The sequence below is a fragment of the Aegilops tauschii genome, chromosome 6 (genome assembly GCF_002575655.3).
Source record: "Aegilops tauschii subsp. strangulata cultivar AL8/78 chromosome 6, Aet v6.0, whole genome shotgun sequence".
In the NCBI taxonomy this organism is placed as follows: Eukaryota; Viridiplantae; Streptophyta; class Magnoliopsida; order Poales; family Poaceae; genus Aegilops; species Aegilops tauschii.
The window spans coordinates 29,868,521-29,886,185 of NC_053040.3; the positions used below are offsets into that span (position 1 = coordinate 29,868,521).

Here is a 17,665-nt window from a genome sequence, read left to right on the forward strand (position 1 = left end):
ATGTGAAGGAGCGGTCTAATTCTTCTCGCCCGACGAGCACCGCACGTGGGGAATCCCCTAGTCCCTCGCCTGCGAACCCTAACAGTGACAGACGACGGCGCACGACAGGAAGGAGACCGATCCCTCTCGTACGTGCATGTGATTGCATTGCGGGATGGAGGCTGGTCCGGTTCAGCATGGGCCTCATACCCATCTGACCTAGGCCCAACTCCTCGTGGACTCGGCTCCCTCCGAGCCGGCCCAACGGAGCCCAACAAGCTGTTCAAACGCCGCGCTCTCGCCTCCGAGATCCCCATCGCCGGCGCTGCCAAGACCGGCGCCGCCGGTTCCTGACAACCGCCGATCCGCCTCGCATTCTTCCACTTCTTAACAGTAATCCATGACTCCGGCCTAATCATGTCGAAAAGCGTTAGATTCGGAGGACTCACCTTAGGTATGGGGCCCTTCCAAGGTCGAATCGCGGATGCCGCCGTCCTCCAATGTACTACATGTCGAATCATCTCTTTCTTCTCGTCCGCGCGAAGACCGATTCGCGCCGGATCCTCCAATGACAGAACGCGATCAATCATCGTAGCCACCTCATCTTCGGTATAACCTAAACGAAAAAATTCGCAAATGAGATCCGAAGGAGTCGGTGAGGGCAGGGAGTCCGCCGGAGAATCCCCATCGTCGTCCACGTCTTCTTCATTTGAGTCGGCGAGCGCCCAAAACCTGATTTGCTGGGGATTCGGTTTCGCTCATTAGCAACAAAAGAGAGCAAATTAAGCTAGGTAGTGATAGATTAAGAAACTTGATTTGCTTAATAAAGTGCTGGGTGGCGACATCACCAGTACCGGTCGGGTAGGAGTTTGAATAGATTAGTATGCAGCCATCTGTAAGAGGTAACTACAGTTTAGAATATGTTTGCAAATCTGTTGCTAAAGTTCTAGTTTATACGTTACAGTGGAAGTGGGAATGAGAATGAGATTTCTTGGGTCAAATGTCCCTAAAGTCGAAAGTACTAATAAATGTAGAAAACAAGTTGTATCCATTCATGGAAGAATATTAATCTCTGTTTGAAGAAGAGGGCAAAACCCCCCGGCCAGAAGCATATAAGTACATACATATCTATGTACATGCAGCATATGAATACATATACACATAGTTAAGCAAGTTGTGCGATCGGGTGAGTGAGTGAGTGGCCATGGCGGAAGGCGGAGAAGGCTCGGGCAGCCAGACCAAGTACCGCGGGGTGCGGCGCCGACCTTGGGGCAAGTTTGCGGCGGAGATCCGCGACTCAAGCCGGCACGGCGTACGTGTGTGGCTGGGCACCTTTGACACCGCCGAGGAGGCGGCGGCGGCATATGACCGCTCCGCCTACTCCATGCGCGGCAGGAACGCCATCCTCAACTTCCCCGACCAGGCGCACGTCTACGAGACCAACGCATCGCGTGATGGTGGCGGTGCTGGTCCTTCTGCGTCGGCGGCCAGGACGAAGGTGATTGAGTTGGAGTGCCTAGAAGACGGTGTGCTGCAGGAGATGCTCGATGGCCACGATAAATCAAGCAAGAGCAAGTAGCAGCCATGCCATATATACATTTTGGCAGGGTAAGTGTGTTGTATATCCATTGTAACATATCGACATGGAGCGCCTGATCCAATATTAGCCACCACCTTAGAAATTAGAATTGTAACTTGTAAGTGTCACGTTTTGTGCCTCCCTGGGCCTTCTGGTTCTGGGCGAGCGCTGAGAATATCTCAATCTGCTCACTGTTTGGCCTAATCTCGTTGCGCATATGGCTTGTGCAAATCGGTCAGGAAATAAGCCTGCCATGGCAGCGTTTTTCGCTGGCATGAGGCTACTAATAGTGGAAAGAATTATATATTAGTATCGTGCATATTTTTTTTGGAAATGGAGGAAGACCCTCGGCCTCTGCATCTGGACGATGCATGCAGCCACTTTATTAATTATTCACACAAGACCTTACAAAGTCATACAACAGTAAGACTAAAGCCACTGTCTAGGCAACATCTGTCGCTACTTCTATCCAGTTGATGAAGGGATGCTGATACTCTGGGCCTAATACCAAACAGACCTCGCAGCCAAACCTAAACATCTAAGACCTGAGGTCCCAACCAGGACGCATGCCGGATATGGGCACCTACCAGTCCTGCGCACTCCTCAACCAGGACGCCTGCCGGGTATGAGGCCGCCACAGCCACCTGCCATCAATCCATCTTCAGAGTTGTACTGTTGCATCTACCATGCCAGGTCTCTCTGCCATCGACGCCACCACGACGCCAGACAGCGTCGTCCTCCTGCGTGAGTCCATCCTCGCACATCGGACGCCGAATCTGCACTGCACCACGCCGTCGAGATCCGTCGCTATCAATGTGTAGGATGAAGCACCGCTCCACCAAAGATGTCGTCCGCTGGACCCTCGAGGCCGAGTGCACCTCCAAGAATGCCGCCCCCAAGGGGGTAACGACACATGATTGCCGCCAACATCCGATCAACAGATCTAGGGTTTCCCCCGGAGGTATTGAGTGGAGTTGGGAGCTTCACCTCGATGATGCCTTCATGAAGGAAACGATGATAAGGGCATCGTCATCACCGGCTCCGGCCATCGACCGAAGACCAGGTTTTCACCCGGATCCGTCCCAAGTAATCCACCCGACAACCTGTGCACCGTCTCGGTCGCCTTCAAAGCCCCAGATCTAGCCGCCTAGATCCGGCGACCATCCGCAACAGCAGTGTCATCGTAGGAGCCCTAGCGCACCGGCCACTGCCTGAGTGTGCCACCACTGGAGCCTAGGAGGAGGGATCCCACCCCGCCTCGCCAAGCCGCGAGAGCCGCCGAGATAGATCCCGCGCGCTCGTCACCGTCTCTGATCCGAATCAATCTGTAGATCGCCGTCACAGATCCGCCTTGGACAAGGACTGCACCACGCCATGCCGCCGCGGGAGGCCCTAGCTTCACGAGCCGCCACCATCCAAGGCCGCCTCCCCGGGATCCAGACAGAACATCACTGCTGCCACTGGCCATGTTTCGCCACCACCGACCGGCCAAGCCGCCGGCCACCGCGACCTCCGCCGCCATAGCAGACACCTAGCAATGCCTGCAAATGCAAACGGCCGCCACTTTGCATGGGCCGGCGCTGCTCCAGGATCTATTGCCCACAGATCGGAGGCGCCACAAGGAAGCGCCCCGCCGCCGTCGTCGCCCGCGCGGGCTTCGCCTGGCGGCTTCCTACAGCAGCGGCGCGGCAGGGAGAAGGGAAAGGAGCGGCCGGAGGTAGGTATCAGGTGTCGCCCCCGAGCCGCCCGGGCGAGAGCGACACGGGGGTTAGCTGCGGGGAACCAACCAAGTCAAATCATGTTTTTTTCATAGTAGCGTATGATACTATCTTCATAGTGCATAGTATTATAATTGGTTTTACTTATTATCATGCATGAAATATAGTAGTATAACATTTATTATAATACGGTATCTACCTATGTTACTCTAACTCTCTCTCTCTCTTCTTTAATTGTCCGCCACATCAGCATGTTTGCTACTCTTATCGAGTGCGTGATACCGACTAAGATACCACCACTGTGGCCAGCCTGAGGCAGCCCAATTTTGTTGCCACAGCAGCCCTTTTAGTTAGAGATTCTGTTAGCTTTTCTTTTCACTTGTTTCACTTGTTTTTGCTTTGATCGGGACGATGGACGTGGTCTGTACAATCCTCCGTGAATTAGTAGGAAGGCCTGGTTTACTAGAAAATGTAGGAAGACCTGGTGTAAGCTCGGCTCGTGGGATGGCATGATCGGTCGTTGGGCGAGCTCCAAGACATGTTTGATTTCGTTCACTGAATAGAAGGAGCAAGATAGAAAAGCTGTGGATATTTGCAAGCAGCGCAAAATCTCTTGTCTCTCTCGCTGTGTTTCCTCTAGCTTGACCAACAGCAATTGGCATCAAAGCCATGTGAGATACATGGTGGCTTCATAGTCCTAGCAGCATGAAGGAGGCGGCGACCCCAGAGCTGGCGGGCACAGGTCAAGGACATCGATGTCGTGCTATAGGACGTCGTTGTCACCCGCCCTGCATCGTGGGCGCAACCAAGGATGGATGCAAGCGAGCGAGATAGTGGCTCGTGAGAGAGTGGTAAGAGAAAGCGGCTGGTGTGCACAATTCCCGACACTCACCTGCACCAACTACGATGCACGTGCAACTCTAGTCGCAAGGCCTCTGGCAGGCCATCAAGTTCGGTGATGACGACTGCGACGTCCGGGCAGCGCTGCCGGCGTCACTCCGCGTGATCCTATCGAAGATGGTGTACACGCTCGCCAGCAAGGACAACGCCATGGCGCTGTGGGATACTTTGAAATGCTCTACATGGGGAGCCAGCACATGCGGGAGGCTAGGGTGCAATCTGCCGCCGCGAGTTGAAGGAGCTATGTTTCTGTGATGGTGAGTCGATTGAAGATTTTGCTTTACGCCTCATCACAGCCATCGTCAATGATCTGCAGCTCCTGAACGACCCGTGACCGAGTACTGGGTTGTGCTAAAGTTCCTCTGTGTGGTACTGCGCAAGTACCGGTAGATGGCAATGGCCATCAAATCCTCCGTCGACCTGCAGGAACTCATGATCGAGAAGATCTGACGATGGAGGAGAGCTGCGACCTCGATGACGTCGATTGCATGATTGGCGACCTGCATGACCTGTGGTTGGCTATTTAATTTTTTGAACATGAAACTACCAGGTCATATACTCTTTGAAGTTCATATAGTGTGTACTGCTTTGATGCTCGCATGGAATTTCCTTCGGGCAGCATGATGATGAACTTGACGAGCTCAATGCAAGTGTTTGAGGTTACCGGCAAAAAAAAAAATGCAAGCGTTTGAGGTGTAAAGTCAAGTATTGTGGTTGTCAGTGTGATTTCTGTGTATGTTGCCAATGTTATTTCGTTAAAAATAAATGTTGGAATTGATCTACGGTTGAAGCAAACGAAGAGAAAAGAAGGAGGTGACTCCCCACATACGTGCCCGGACCGGAGGCACCAAATCAACGACTTAATCTCGGTCCCATCGGTTGGATATAACAATCTCACTGGGTAAGCCACATCCCTCCCTAACTATCGATCCTAAGGAGGTGCTAAGGGGATGCAAGGTCGTCTCTATCACCGGCCACCGCAGGGCTGTGTCGGGGGCTTCCTGTTGTCATCTATTGTGGCCTTACTACTGCACTTCCTCCCTGACGATCTCCTCACAAATGGAGACCTCAAGTGCAGTCATGGGCTACACCTTAACAACGTCTGCTAATTCTAGTTAGTCTCTAATTCTCTCCACTAGAAGTGTTCTAATTTTGAGACCAAGATCCCTTTATGTTAACCCTAAATTATTATGTTTAACAATAAAGTGACATTAGTTTCAATTATAAAGAAAATTCTTGCCAAACTTATTCCGTTATTTTTCTTTCGAAAAACGTGAAGCATGCTCCACCACTTCAATAAGACTAGCCACAATGGGAGTAACTTTGAGTAGTAACATGCATATGTTACTAGTCTATGTTTCTACCTCCACAATGGGGAGTAACATATGTGTAGTGTCATGCGACACTTCATTTATTAAGTTGTAAACTCATCTTGTCTTGGTATGTGAGATGTTACTCATACTACTAGTAACTAGCTATGTTACCACATCACTCTCTTTCTTCATTAATTACGTGCCACATCATCTATTTTATTTAAATATGTGTGATGTTACCACCTATGTTACTCTCATTGTGGCTAGTCTAACAAATCCACATTAAATGTTGTGGTTCGCCAGCTCTAGCAAGAGCAGCCATATACGTGGCCTCCAACCAAAGCGTGTGTGTTTAATTGAAGTTATTAAGACAAAAAAAAACTAATGGATTTTATGTGTAATCTAAGTGGGTGGGCTCTTATCCCAGTGGTCAGAGCCGTGGCGGAGCTTCGTGGGGGCCAGCCTGGGCTGCCCCGGCCCCCTCCCCTAGCCCACGAGGAAATAGGTGAGTAGTTCTTAGTTATTTGGCCATGAATCCAAAAAAACTAGCTCAGCCCGCATAATTTTACCCCTTCTTGGCCCATTGCCCCACCAAAGATTAGGCTGAAGCTCCGCCACTCGATCAGAGGTTGCATCCTAGCTAGCGCGGGTTCAAACCTTGGTTCTAACACGGGTCTCACATTTCCTCCTTGATTAAAAAGCCGTAGAGGCCCTCCTCTAGCTTCTTTTATGTATGGCTACATGTGTCGAGTTAACACATACTCCCTCCATTCTTGAAAGAGTGTACTTTCAACTTTGTTGGAAGGTCAAACTATTTTAAAGTTTGACCGTGTTTGTGCAAAAATGTATCAGTTTTTGTGAAACCACATAGGTATATGATGAAAATGTAATCATGAATCTAATGCTACTAATTTGATGGCATAAATATTGATGTATTATTGTATAAATACAGTCAAACATAACAATGTTTGACTTTCCAACAAAATTGCAGGTACACTATTTTAAGGAAGGAGGGAGTATATAGGAGAAATATAAGTCATGGTCTCTGGTTAACACGGCTTTAGATTGGTCTAAACTCTAAACTTGAGTAGGGAGCAAATGAAAGCACATAGCTAGGTTTGGCGCTCGAGAAATGCTCCCTCCGTCTCAAAATAAGTGTCTCAACTTTGTACGAACTTTAAATTGGTACAAAGTTGAGACACTTATTTTGGGATGGAGGGAGTATTATTTAGTGCACAGTTGGTTGACACATTCTAGCATCATCAATAACTGCTGTGCACTAACCTCCCAAAAGATTTCACGCATGCCTTCCCTTTCTGCTTTCAGAAAAGGAGAGAAAAGGGCATGCAAGGACAGCAAATTAACCATCCCTCTCTTTGATTGGGAATTCGGGTTTAACCCATGTGGACAGCATACCTTCAGCACGCCATCTGTTTGAGAAGAGAGGCAATGCCTATCATTGTTTATTCATCTTTGTTATATGTAGGTGCAACTGGAGGGAAGAAGATGCACCTAAATAAATAAGTAATAAATAAGATGGCAAGTTCTCCATTCCAAAAGATGGTAATGTAAAGCGGAAAGTAGGACACGCGGTTTGATTTAAAAGAAAAGCTGAAGTGCGGTGCGGGGCAGGCCCCAGCCCACTCGGTGGAGACTTTCTTCAAAGCGACCGGAGACTTTCTTCAGTTTTTAGCTTGGCTTCTCTGCCCCCAATTGACTCCAGTCTCCCCACTCGTCTTCTTCTTCATCCCCTCCTTTACTTGTTTCTCCTTGACACCAGAGAGAGAGAGCGAGGGAGATGGCGAACATCTGCGGTGGCCGGGAAAAGGCTCGTGTGGCAGCGGATTACCGGCCGTCTAGCCCAGATGAGGAATCTGGTCTCCAAGAACCTAATTCAGGTGAGCTTCAGATTTCCTCTGTTCTTCGTATATAGCAGCAGTCAGTAGAGATCAAGGATGGGAATTAACTGGATTAGTATCATACAACTATAGTTCTCTAAGCTTGATGCCTCATTAATTTTCTTCTCTAGACATCTACAGAAGTTTGGTTACGAACTACTCTGTTCCACTTTATATAAAGAACAAATACTTTCTCCCGAAAAAAACGAGTAGTTTTCCCATTTCGCAAACCATATAGGCTGCAGCAACCATATATCACTTTGTGACAAACCGCAACCATATATTGCTCATGCCATCCTAACTGTTTCCTACTAAGGGGGGAAAAGATATGCACCAACTTCAGTTGAACTTATGTTCTGCTATATATGATATTCTTCAAAAAGAAAACTTTTCTCTTCTTCAAAAGAAAATGTGGTGATTAAATTTAGCATGTTAATGCATGATTAAATTGAGTATGTTAATGCGTACTAATTGTATAACAGGGACAATGAACTCCAAGGCAAGCAGCAGTGCCACCACTGGCTTCATGGACTCTGTCGACAGCGACGGTACAAACGGTGCAACCAAACAGGGGTGTTTCCTCGAAGGCCAAATACTGGAGGCACCGAACCTCCGAAAATTCACATTCCTTGAGATCCAGACAGCTACCAAGAACTTCAGGCCAGATCGTCTCATTGGGTTCGGGGGATTTGGGTGGGTGTACAGAGCGTGGGTCGATGAGAAGACGATGAACCCGACAACGAGTGGCCCTCACATGGCTGTTGCTATCATGCATGGAAAGGAGGAATGGCAGGTAAAATCTGGCACTTATACTGATTAAGTAAATCTTGAATTTTGAAATTCCAACAGCGTCATCACCTCCAATGTTGCTGCAACTATGCGTAACAGAAATTTCTGACTGTCAACTTGCGATCGGACATAAACCTTTTGGGAAGGTTCTCTCACCCAAACCTTGTCAAGCTACTGGGCTACTGCTGGGAGGGCAAGGAAGTATTTCTTGTGAATGAGTTCATGGCCCAACGGAGCTTGGAATACCATCTATTCACAGGTGAGTTGTTGCTGATGACCATTTGTTTCATGGCCTTGCTCATGCTGGCTGTGTGTTTTTCTTCGTGTCTGCAATTCTTGAAAGACCAATTGACTGAAAAGTACTGACACTGAAGCCGGAGGCAATTGTAATTAGTTTCAGGAAGATGTCCTCCACTATCATGGGAACAGAGGCTGAAGATCGCCATCGGTGCAGCTCGAGGACTTGCTTTCTTGCATGCATCAGAGAAGAAAGCTATGTACCGTGACTTCAAGGCTTCCAAGATTCTTCTAGATGCAGTAAGCTTTCTACCCTGCAATGTGTCTTCTGTATGTTGTCTATTTATGAAGATCTAATTCTGACCGCGTTTTGCTGGCAGGACTATAACGCGAAGCTATCTGATTTTGGGCTTGCTAAGCTTGGGTCACCTGGCAATTCGCGTATGACTATCATGCCCACGCGCACCCACGGGTATGCAGCTCCGGAATATGTAATAAGTGGTATGTGTCCTCACTCATCATATCTTTCCAGATTTAGAGTTTTGCATCAAATAGGTATGTCGATCATTCATAACAATTGCTTTCTCAAGCGGTTAATTGTCATAGTAAGTTGATCCATGTGCAAACAGATCCTTTGGCATTCCTCTACCATCACGTTCCATAAAAAGAGCAAAGAATAAATGTGCAGTCAATTTCAATTATTTATACCACATAATAGGAGGCACGGCTTGCCGCGCGTTGCCCACCTTCATGTGTGGTGACCCGTTGGGCCGTGCTCATTTTGTTGCTTCGGTGTTAACTTTATCGCCGAACTTAAACCAAGGGAAGAGGTTACAGAATATCAAAGAGGAACATGCATGCACATTTTCACTTAGCCTGTAGAAACCATATTTGGCGATATAAGGGTCCTGATCTGTTTGGGTCGTGCCCTCTTTGGCAATATAAGGGCCATGCCGGCTTCAGCATTGTAGTCTGTTCTTAATGAATGACATGCAACTCTTCCGCATGGTTCGGAAAAAAAAGAACATATGATTTGGAACACTAAATTTTGACTTTGTAGCTCATCTTTTAAAATTTGGAATCTGCTTCCTATGTAAACTAATACAAGACATTTCAGATCTCTAAAATAGTTTACATAAAAATACATGTTGCTACATATACTAGCTGTTTTTAGCGGTTGGTGGTTATTCTCTCTTCATGCTCTGGACCATGTCCAGGTCTTCTGTATGAGCAGAGCGACGTTTACAGTTTCGGGGTTATGATCCTGGAGATGTTGTCCGGTCAGCTTGCGAAGGATCCCAACCGCCCCAAGGGGCAAACGAACATCATCGACTGGGCAAAGTCATTGGCTGACCGGAGGAAACTCTCTCATTTTATGGACCCCCGGCTCAAGGGCCAATACAACTCCAAACAAGCCCTGCAGGCGTTGCATGTGGCGCTGAGCTGCCTTGCTGGGGAGCTTAGGAGCAGGCCCTCGATGAAGGTGGTTCTCAAGGCGCTCGAGCAGATCTAGGCAATGAAGATCTGCGGATATCTAAATCTATGATGTTGCTTTTGTATTATTGTATACACTAGTCATCAACCCGTGCTACCTGCACGGGCTAGCATTTAGAGAACACAGATATTATGCATTACAAAAATTTAAAATCTATTAAATAACTCACAAATGAGCCCAAGATCACCAAAGAATTGCTACCTTGGTGCCTGTATATGCTCCATGTGTCTTGCTATCCATCCATGTAAAAGTATGCCCCCTCTCAATCCCAAAGTTCACTATTTCCTTATGGAATACCTACTTGACATGGATCCGAAAAAAATAGATGAACACAGATAAAACTACATTGTATGGCAGACTTTTAACAGGAACCTTAAATATCCATGGCATAACCTAAAATTAAATTTGGTCCACAAAGGTGCAAACAACACAAAAAAGCACTAAGCTACATGAGTAAAATTGTTTAGTAGGCACATATGTCACAGAACACTATCTTATTAAGCACAACATGCTAACTTATGAATTCATGGTTAAAAGAAGTTACTCCTGAAAATACAACAGCTAAGCAGTACAGAGCTAGAGAGAGCACTAATTCTGAATATTCTTAGAGCAATTAAACGACTTTCTCATAGTCTCTCTGGACTATGGACTGACCATAGTTAATTAGAAATGACAGACTAAGTATTTGGAGTGTGGAATTTGCATAGGATAGTGCCAATAGAGCATTAAAAAATGAATTTTTGGTACGTGAAAATTTATATATTTTTTACAAATTATGTTAACATTAGATGATTTCACACATTAAGTTAATGCACATGGAAGTGTTAATATTTGGAAGCTATTAGGGGGAGATTTTTGTTTGATCTTTTTTTATTTTTTTAATCTTGTGCACGTATTCTTTTCTAATAGTTGGAAAATTTGTCATTTAGGCAGAGACTCTTTCTTTTTTTAGTTTTTAAATCTTGTGCACGTTCCCTCAATAAATTGTACGTGTCCTTTTTTTCAAGGGAACATGCACGTGGCTTTTGTTTTTGTGGGATACCATTCCTAACGTGAGACTTGGGGACTTCTCATTTGTGCATATTATTTATTTATTTATTACGAAGGGATAAGGTAAGTGGATTTTTTTATTGTTTTCAACTTGAACTTATGCATTGGGGACTCTTGTACGTGCGTTGGTATGGGGGTGTTTCTTTTTTTTTTCTGGTGGAGGGTAGCGTGTTTATTTAGGAAATTACCTGTGGACAGGTTATAGATCTCTTTTGATCCTAGTCATATATTTCACAATCGTACGGTTATTATTGTTATTTCTCTAGAATTAACATGGAGCCTCGTATAGTGTCTCCAATTAATAAATATAAGATTTATAAGCATGTTGAATGAGTTTCTGTTGGGATGATCATGAAAACATGATCGGTTCCTGGCTTGAATTAAGATGATTCTTTGCTTGTCGGTTCCTGCATTTCGGGTTCTGTGCATGTCGCACCTGTATTTTATTTTACTTTTTGTTGGAGATGGAACTAGTTTTCCATGTAATACTAGTACTGGAATGGATGAATTGATCGATGGAAGCTCCAAAAATTTGGGAAATTATTGAGTGACACTACTTGCCGATCGATGGAGGTTGGAGGCGATGCTGAATTTACTTGCTGAAAAGGCATCCAATCTGAAGAGTCAGGTCTACGTACTGAAGGAGTACGCTAGGACAGTGTTTAACTGTTTTAGTAGTAGATTTATTGTTTTCCTTTTCCATGAGTTCAATTGCGGTTATTTTTCACCAGCTGTTAGAAGCGCTGGCGCTCTAATTAAGATCCAAACTACACATACTAGCTTCATTAATTAATTATCATACGGCAAAGGATTCCAAGTGCACGAGTCAGCTGTAAGATACAAGACAACAGCTACAGCTAGAGATGATTACAGTTTGTATAGCACAGGCTGAATAAAACATCAACTCAATAATGATGATTGATTAAACATCATTATTGAGTTGATAATGTACAGGCTGAATAAAACATCAACTCAATTCAGATTGAATAAACATCTAAATTCAGTTAAAGATGAGATACACATCCAGATCTTTTACACATTACTTGATAATGTGTATGCACAGTCATAATTCAGTTGAACATGGAATCATTTAACTTGTGCACTAGTAGTAAATCTTTACCAGAAAGAAGTTTCCAAGGAGTAAGCCAGTAGTACTACCGGCTCCCAGTAAACAGCAGTGTCTCTGATTAGCAATGTAGTTAAATTAATCAGCGCCTGGAAGATAGAGTAATCCACTGTCTGTCTGCAGTCTACACAGATAGGAAATGTAAGATGATACATGTACTTCACCAACTAATCTAATGGGCTAGCATAAAGTAAAAGATAACCATTAGTTAAGCATTATGAACCAGAGGTATACTACCTTCATTAATTATCAGGCGCAAGGAACTCCAAGAGCATGAGCCAAGCTGTAGGATCATAGACAACAACTAAAGATGATTAATTACAGTTTACAGCACAAGAAATCACAAACAAAGCGCATGCTGAATGATAAAACATCTAAATTCAGATTGAATGAACATCTAAATTCAGTTAAAGATGACATACACATCCTGGCCTTTTAGCCATTTCTACTTAATAATGCATACTGACATACATATCCAGATCATGCTAAGTCAAAACTATATCGATCGTCATCCAACTCATCAAGGTGTTGGACCTTGGTACATGGAACAAAAACATGTATCCTCTCCTTAGCCTAACAGAAAAAGACAGTACAAGCTGGTCAGCTTCAGAACTGATATGTGCTGGCAAATGCTGATTGCATCATCCACTCGGTTAGAGCATCTCCAGCCGCGCCCCCAACACAGCCTCCCCAGACGATTTTTTCGCGCCGGCGTCGGAGAAACGGCCCAGTCGCGCCCCCAGGAGCCCGATTTTCGCCGGCTTGGGCCGAAATCAGCGCCGGCGGACCCAGGCCGAACCCGGCGCGCTGGGGGGCGCCCGGGGGCGCCAGGGCGAGTGTTTTGGCACGAAACAGCCACGAGCCCGCCGAGTCAGCGAGACGGCCGCTTCGTCGCCCTCATCGCCTCGGTTCCCGCAGGAATCAATGCCAAGGCTGCCGCCGCCGGTCAGCCTTGTCATTGATTCCTCATCACGGGCGGCGCGTCACGGGGCGGCGCGGCGACGCCTCCCCTCCCGCCACGCGTACACACGGGTGCGGCTATATAAGCCGGCGGCTTCCCTCGCCTCTGGCCACACCAGCCCTAGCCACCGAGCTCTCCCTCTCCCGTGCTCCCTCTCCTATGCGCCGCCGCCGCCGCTCCTTCCCTCCCTCTCCCTCACACCGACACCCCCGATGGCCGCGCGTTTCCCCGGCGACGCGGCGCCGGCCAACGGCTTCAGCCGCCGCTCGCTCCACGACTGGGAGTCGTGGCTCCTGTTCGAGGCCAACATTCCGGCGCCGCCGGACATGCGTGCCGGGCCGACGAGGTGGAGGCTCAGCAACGGGGGAGTGCCCATTCCCCCGTTGCCCGACGTCGAGGCGCGCCCCCCTACTTCGCCCCGAGATCGACCGCGTGCGCGCCTCCCTCACCGACGAGCAGCTCACCCTTCCCCAGTACGCCGCCGCCAACCACGCGGCGTGGGCGGCGTACTTCGAGCGCCGCCAGGAGCAGAGGCTGGCGTCTACCAACGGGGCGCCGGTGGTGGGCGGCGTGAAGAACAGCGAGGGGCGTCGCGTGTGGTGGGGCGCCCCCGGCCGCACGCTCGAGGGCGTGCTGGCGTACCTTGAGGGCGGCAACGAACCGTCGCTGGCATACCCTCCCACGACGGCCGCCCCGGCCCACCGCCGACGCATCGAGCAATGGATGCCCAGGAGGTTCGGTTCCTCCTCGTCTTCCTCCTCGCACTCCTCATCACACTCTTCTTCCCAGTCCTTCGGCTCTCCGGCGTTGCTCGGCGTCAAGGCCGAGCCCACAACGAAGACGCCGCTCGGCCGGCGCACTCGCAGCGCCGGCATCGTCATAAACAAGGGCGGCCGGCGCGCCTCCTCGTAGGCTCCTCCGCGCTTCGTAAAGCCAAAGACAGAGCCGGGGCTCGCTACCGTGAAATCGGAGCCGGGGCTTCCCGCCGTGAAGACAGAGCACGGCGACGTGGAGCTCGACGATGAGGCGGCCCTGAAATGGGCGTGCAAGGACTACCTCAAGATGGAGATGGAGCGCCAGTGCGCCGCCCTGCCGCGCTTCAAGCAGCGCCGCCGGGGCCGCGACGAAGGAGGCATCGTCGTCCTCGACGACAGCGACGACAGCGACGCACCGCCACCGCCACCAGTCCGCCATGGCGACGCTGGGCAGGGGTCCAGCAGGGGCGGCCACGTCAAGGAGGAGAAGGCCACCGACGACGACGGCGGCGGCTATGGCGACTACGCCGCGTTCAGTGACTTCTTCCTCGCCCCTTAGTTGTACTTTAGTCCTTTTTTTAGATAAATTTGCTATGTAAACCGCCAACGTGTCTAATATATGCCAAGTTTGCCGAATTTTAGCCGAGTTTAACCAAACTTTCGCCGAATGTTTTTTTTTTTAAAATTAGACGGCGTCTGGGGGCGGCGACTGGGAACCAAGTCGCCCCAGGCCGTTTTTTTCGGCCGGCTCGCCCCCAGGTGGCGATTTTACGCGCCCCCTGGAGGGCCAACGGCTGGAGATGCTCTTAGAGTCACCGGTGTGCTTGGAGCAGAACCATACCAATTGGTCGAGGCCACTTCATCGTCCGTGGTGTCGCCTCCTGTCCAAGAACCAGAAGTGCCAGCATTTGGGGCACACTGCAAGAAGCTGCAATTTAGCATTGTACTCTGGCCCTGTGACTCAACAACAGGTTGTGGTTCAAAGACTGGCCTGAACAAGTTGGCTTGATCAGAAATCTCAGAGAAGGGCGTGACTGAACCACCATGGAGGACCATGTTGTCATAGCGATAGGTGCTCGTCGTGGAACCGGTATGGAGGACCATGTTGATGCCTGTAATTGATCTCTGATTCAGGGACAGGCATCAACAGGTCACCGCGAAGGACTTGATCAGAATTGTCAGGAAAAGGCATGCATGCACCACCTTCGTCCAGGACAGAGTCACAGTAGCTGCTCACTGCATAACCGGCGTGGTCGGCCATGTAGAAGCTGCAATTGGCATTTGATTCAGGGACAGGCGTCAACAAGTCGCCCAGGACTTGGTCGGGTGTGAGGCCGGACATGAGATCTTGAAGAAGCTCGTCCTGCTTGTATCCTCCGATGTTTCGTCCCTGGTCGTCGGAAACAACCTTCCTGCCCTTCTCGGAGTGCCACTGGCCCTTGCCGTCGCCGACCACTCGGGACCTGCGCTTGTCACGCACGGACCTGGCCTTGGTGGAGCCGAAGAAGTACCAGTAGCGCCTCCCCTCGCCGGTCTTGGGCGACACCAGGACCGCGGGCAGGTGTCCGGCGACGAGCGCGGCCGGATCGGCGGCGTAGACGTCGGCGGAGTGCAGGAAGCTGGCGGCTGGTTCAGGGAGGCGCTCGCGCGCGATCATGGGGCGGAGGTAGGCGGAGATGAGGTCGGCATCGTCTGGGTTGAACCTGCAGCCCGGGGGAAGGTCGGAGGAGGGCGCCATGGGACATGGAGGTGACGGCCGGCGGGGAAGGAGCTAGGGTTTGGGGAGGCGCGGGCGTCGGATTTGGGATTTGGGGATCGGAAGGGGAGGGTGGAAGAAGACGCGCGCGCTCTGCCGCCTTTTCTACTTCAAATCTGGCGGGAAGGGGAACGCGGCCTTGGGAGGGTTGAAGAGGCGGGTTTGGGTTTCGGTGGGCCCATCGCAAAGACGTGGGTTTGGGCTCCGGTTGGCTCTTCCCCACAGACGCGGTTTTGGGCTTTTTCCTTTTATTTTTTTCTGTTCGCTCGATCGTACGCCGGTTGGCAATGGTCATACAACTCAACCAAACCTGTTGCTCAAAAAAAAATTCAACCAAACCTAAACCATATAAGTAATCAATGTGGAGTTTGAACCAGAACTAAACCACACCTCTCCAATGGTCGCGCAGAACCAAAACCGAACCAAACCGTACGCTCTGTCCATCTCAACCAAAACCAAACCACTCTTCGACCTAAGGGTTTAACCTAGTTCTTTGTTTTGGGTTGAAACCAAATCAATATGCTGTATGTGTCCAGCCGCTTTGTGTTGTGTACACACGTGTGTCCAACCGCGTCGCGTGAGTACGTCCAGTCCAAAAAACGGTCTGAACCATGATTCGCAACTGTCATCCACCAAACCATTTAGGCCCACACCCAGCTATACCTAACTTTTATTTTTCCGCACGCGTTTTCTGTTTTTGCTGGGTTTTTTCTGACTTTTTGGTTTTTCACCGGTCTTTCTTAACTTTTGGACAAAAAAAATTAGAAGATTTTGTGTGAAAACACGTGTTTTTTTCGTGAGAGGTATGTTTTTTTTCACGAGAGGCACGGTTTTGCTTCCGCGAATTTTTTCTTCCGTGACAGGCACGGTTTTGCTTCCGCGTGAGGCTCTTTTTTTGTTCCGCGAGTGGCACGGCCGAGCCTCTCGGAAATGAAAAAATACGTGTTTTTCCTTCCGTGAGAAGCACGGTTTTATTTCCGCGAGAGGCACGGTTTTGCTTTCGCGAGTCGTGCCTCTGGAGAACGAAAAAAGGTGTTTTTTTTTCGTGAGAGGCACGGTTTTGCTTCCGCGAGAGGCACGGTCGTGCCTTTCGAAAATGAAAAAAAAACATGTTTCTCTTTTTTTTCCGCGAGAGGCACGGTTTTGCTTCTGCAAGAGGCACAAATTTGCTTTCGTGAGAGGCTTCTGAAAAGGAAAAAACGTGCTCCCGGTTTGGTTTTTTCATACGGTGTTTCCTGTGAAAAAAATAAATTCGTCAAAACCTATCAACATGGGATCTAGTTTTGAAGATCTCGAAGCGAGGAATCCAATAGTGAAAGATGGTTTGAGATTTGGATGCACGGTTTAAGTAAACATTTTAAATAAACAAATCTACGAAAAAAGAAAAACTCACAACTTGCGACATATGACACACATGCAGTGCGCCACTTATCACAATATGGGGAGGGGAGTGATCTTTGAAAGGAGTACTCCTCAATAAGTGATTTTGACTAAACTGATAACAATCTGGACCAATCACAACCCGAACCAATCAAGCCCAGAGCGAATGTACAGTTACTAAAAAAAGTATCCGCATGTACAGAAGTGAGGTAGACGGTCGTACTTTGTTTTTTTACTGTTATAAAGTTTTTTTTTCCTTGGCTGACCGGAGAAAGCTCGCACATCTTATGGACCCCTGGCTCCGGGACCAATACAACTCCAAACAAGCCCTGCAGGAGGTGCATGTGGCACTGAGCTGCCTGGCCGGCGAGCCAAGGAGCAGGCCCTCGATGAAGGTGGTTCTCGAGGCTCTTGAGCAGATCTACACAATGAAGGGCCACTAATATCTTCATCGGGGATGTTGCTTTTGTATACATTTATAAGCATGTTGAATGAGTTTCTGTTGGGATGGCCATGCAAACATGACTGATTCTTGGCTTGAATTAAGATGATTATGTGCTTGTCGGTTCCTGCATTTACGTTTCTGTGCTTGTCACATTTGTATTTTACTTCCTCTGTCCCATAATATAAGAACTTTATTTCAAATAGGAGATTTGAAAGCTCCTGGCCCGGATGGACTTCATGCTATATCTACCATTCTTAAGAAGTTACTCCCCACTACTTCCTATT

General features: G+C 48.5%; 2 protein-coding genes and 1 pseudogene across 3 annotated transcripts; 2 read left to right on the forward strand and 1 right to left on the reverse strand.

The window, feature by feature from the left end:
- Window positions 1–1,183: 1,183 nt before the first annotated feature.
- LOC109781037 (ethylene-responsive transcription factor 14-like) lies at window positions 1,184–1,558 on the forward strand. The gene has a single exon (XM_020339612.1). The coding sequence runs from the start codon at window positions 1,184–1,186 to the stop codon at window positions 1,556–1,558; it is 375 nt and encodes a 124-aa protein (XP_020195201.1).
- A 5,567-nt stretch (window positions 1,559–7,125) lies between these two features.
- LOC109781043 (probable serine/threonine-protein kinase PIX13) lies at window positions 7,126–10,145 on the forward strand. Of its 2 annotated transcripts, none has more exons than XM_020339620.2 (6): window positions 7,126–7,387; window positions 7,870–8,180; window positions 8,276–8,435; window positions 8,571–8,713; window positions 8,794–8,914; window positions 9,631–10,145. In XM_020339620.2, the coding sequence occupies exons 1-6, from the start codon at window positions 7,288–7,290 to the stop codon at window positions 9,924–9,926; spliced, it is 1,131 nt and encodes a 376-aa protein (XP_020195209.1). In that variant the 5' UTR covers window positions 7,126–7,287; the 3' UTR covers window positions 9,927–10,145. The 2 variants fall into 2 exon arrangements, with proteins under 2 accessions (XP_020195209.1, XP_073357001.1); XM_073500900.1 differs by having other exon boundaries at window positions 8,577–8,713.
- A 4,330-nt stretch (window positions 10,146–14,475) lies between these two features.
- Window positions 14,476–15,538, reverse strand: LOC141025294 (uncharacterized; annotated as a pseudogene).
- Between the last annotated feature and the right edge of the window lie 2,127 nt (window positions 15,539–17,665).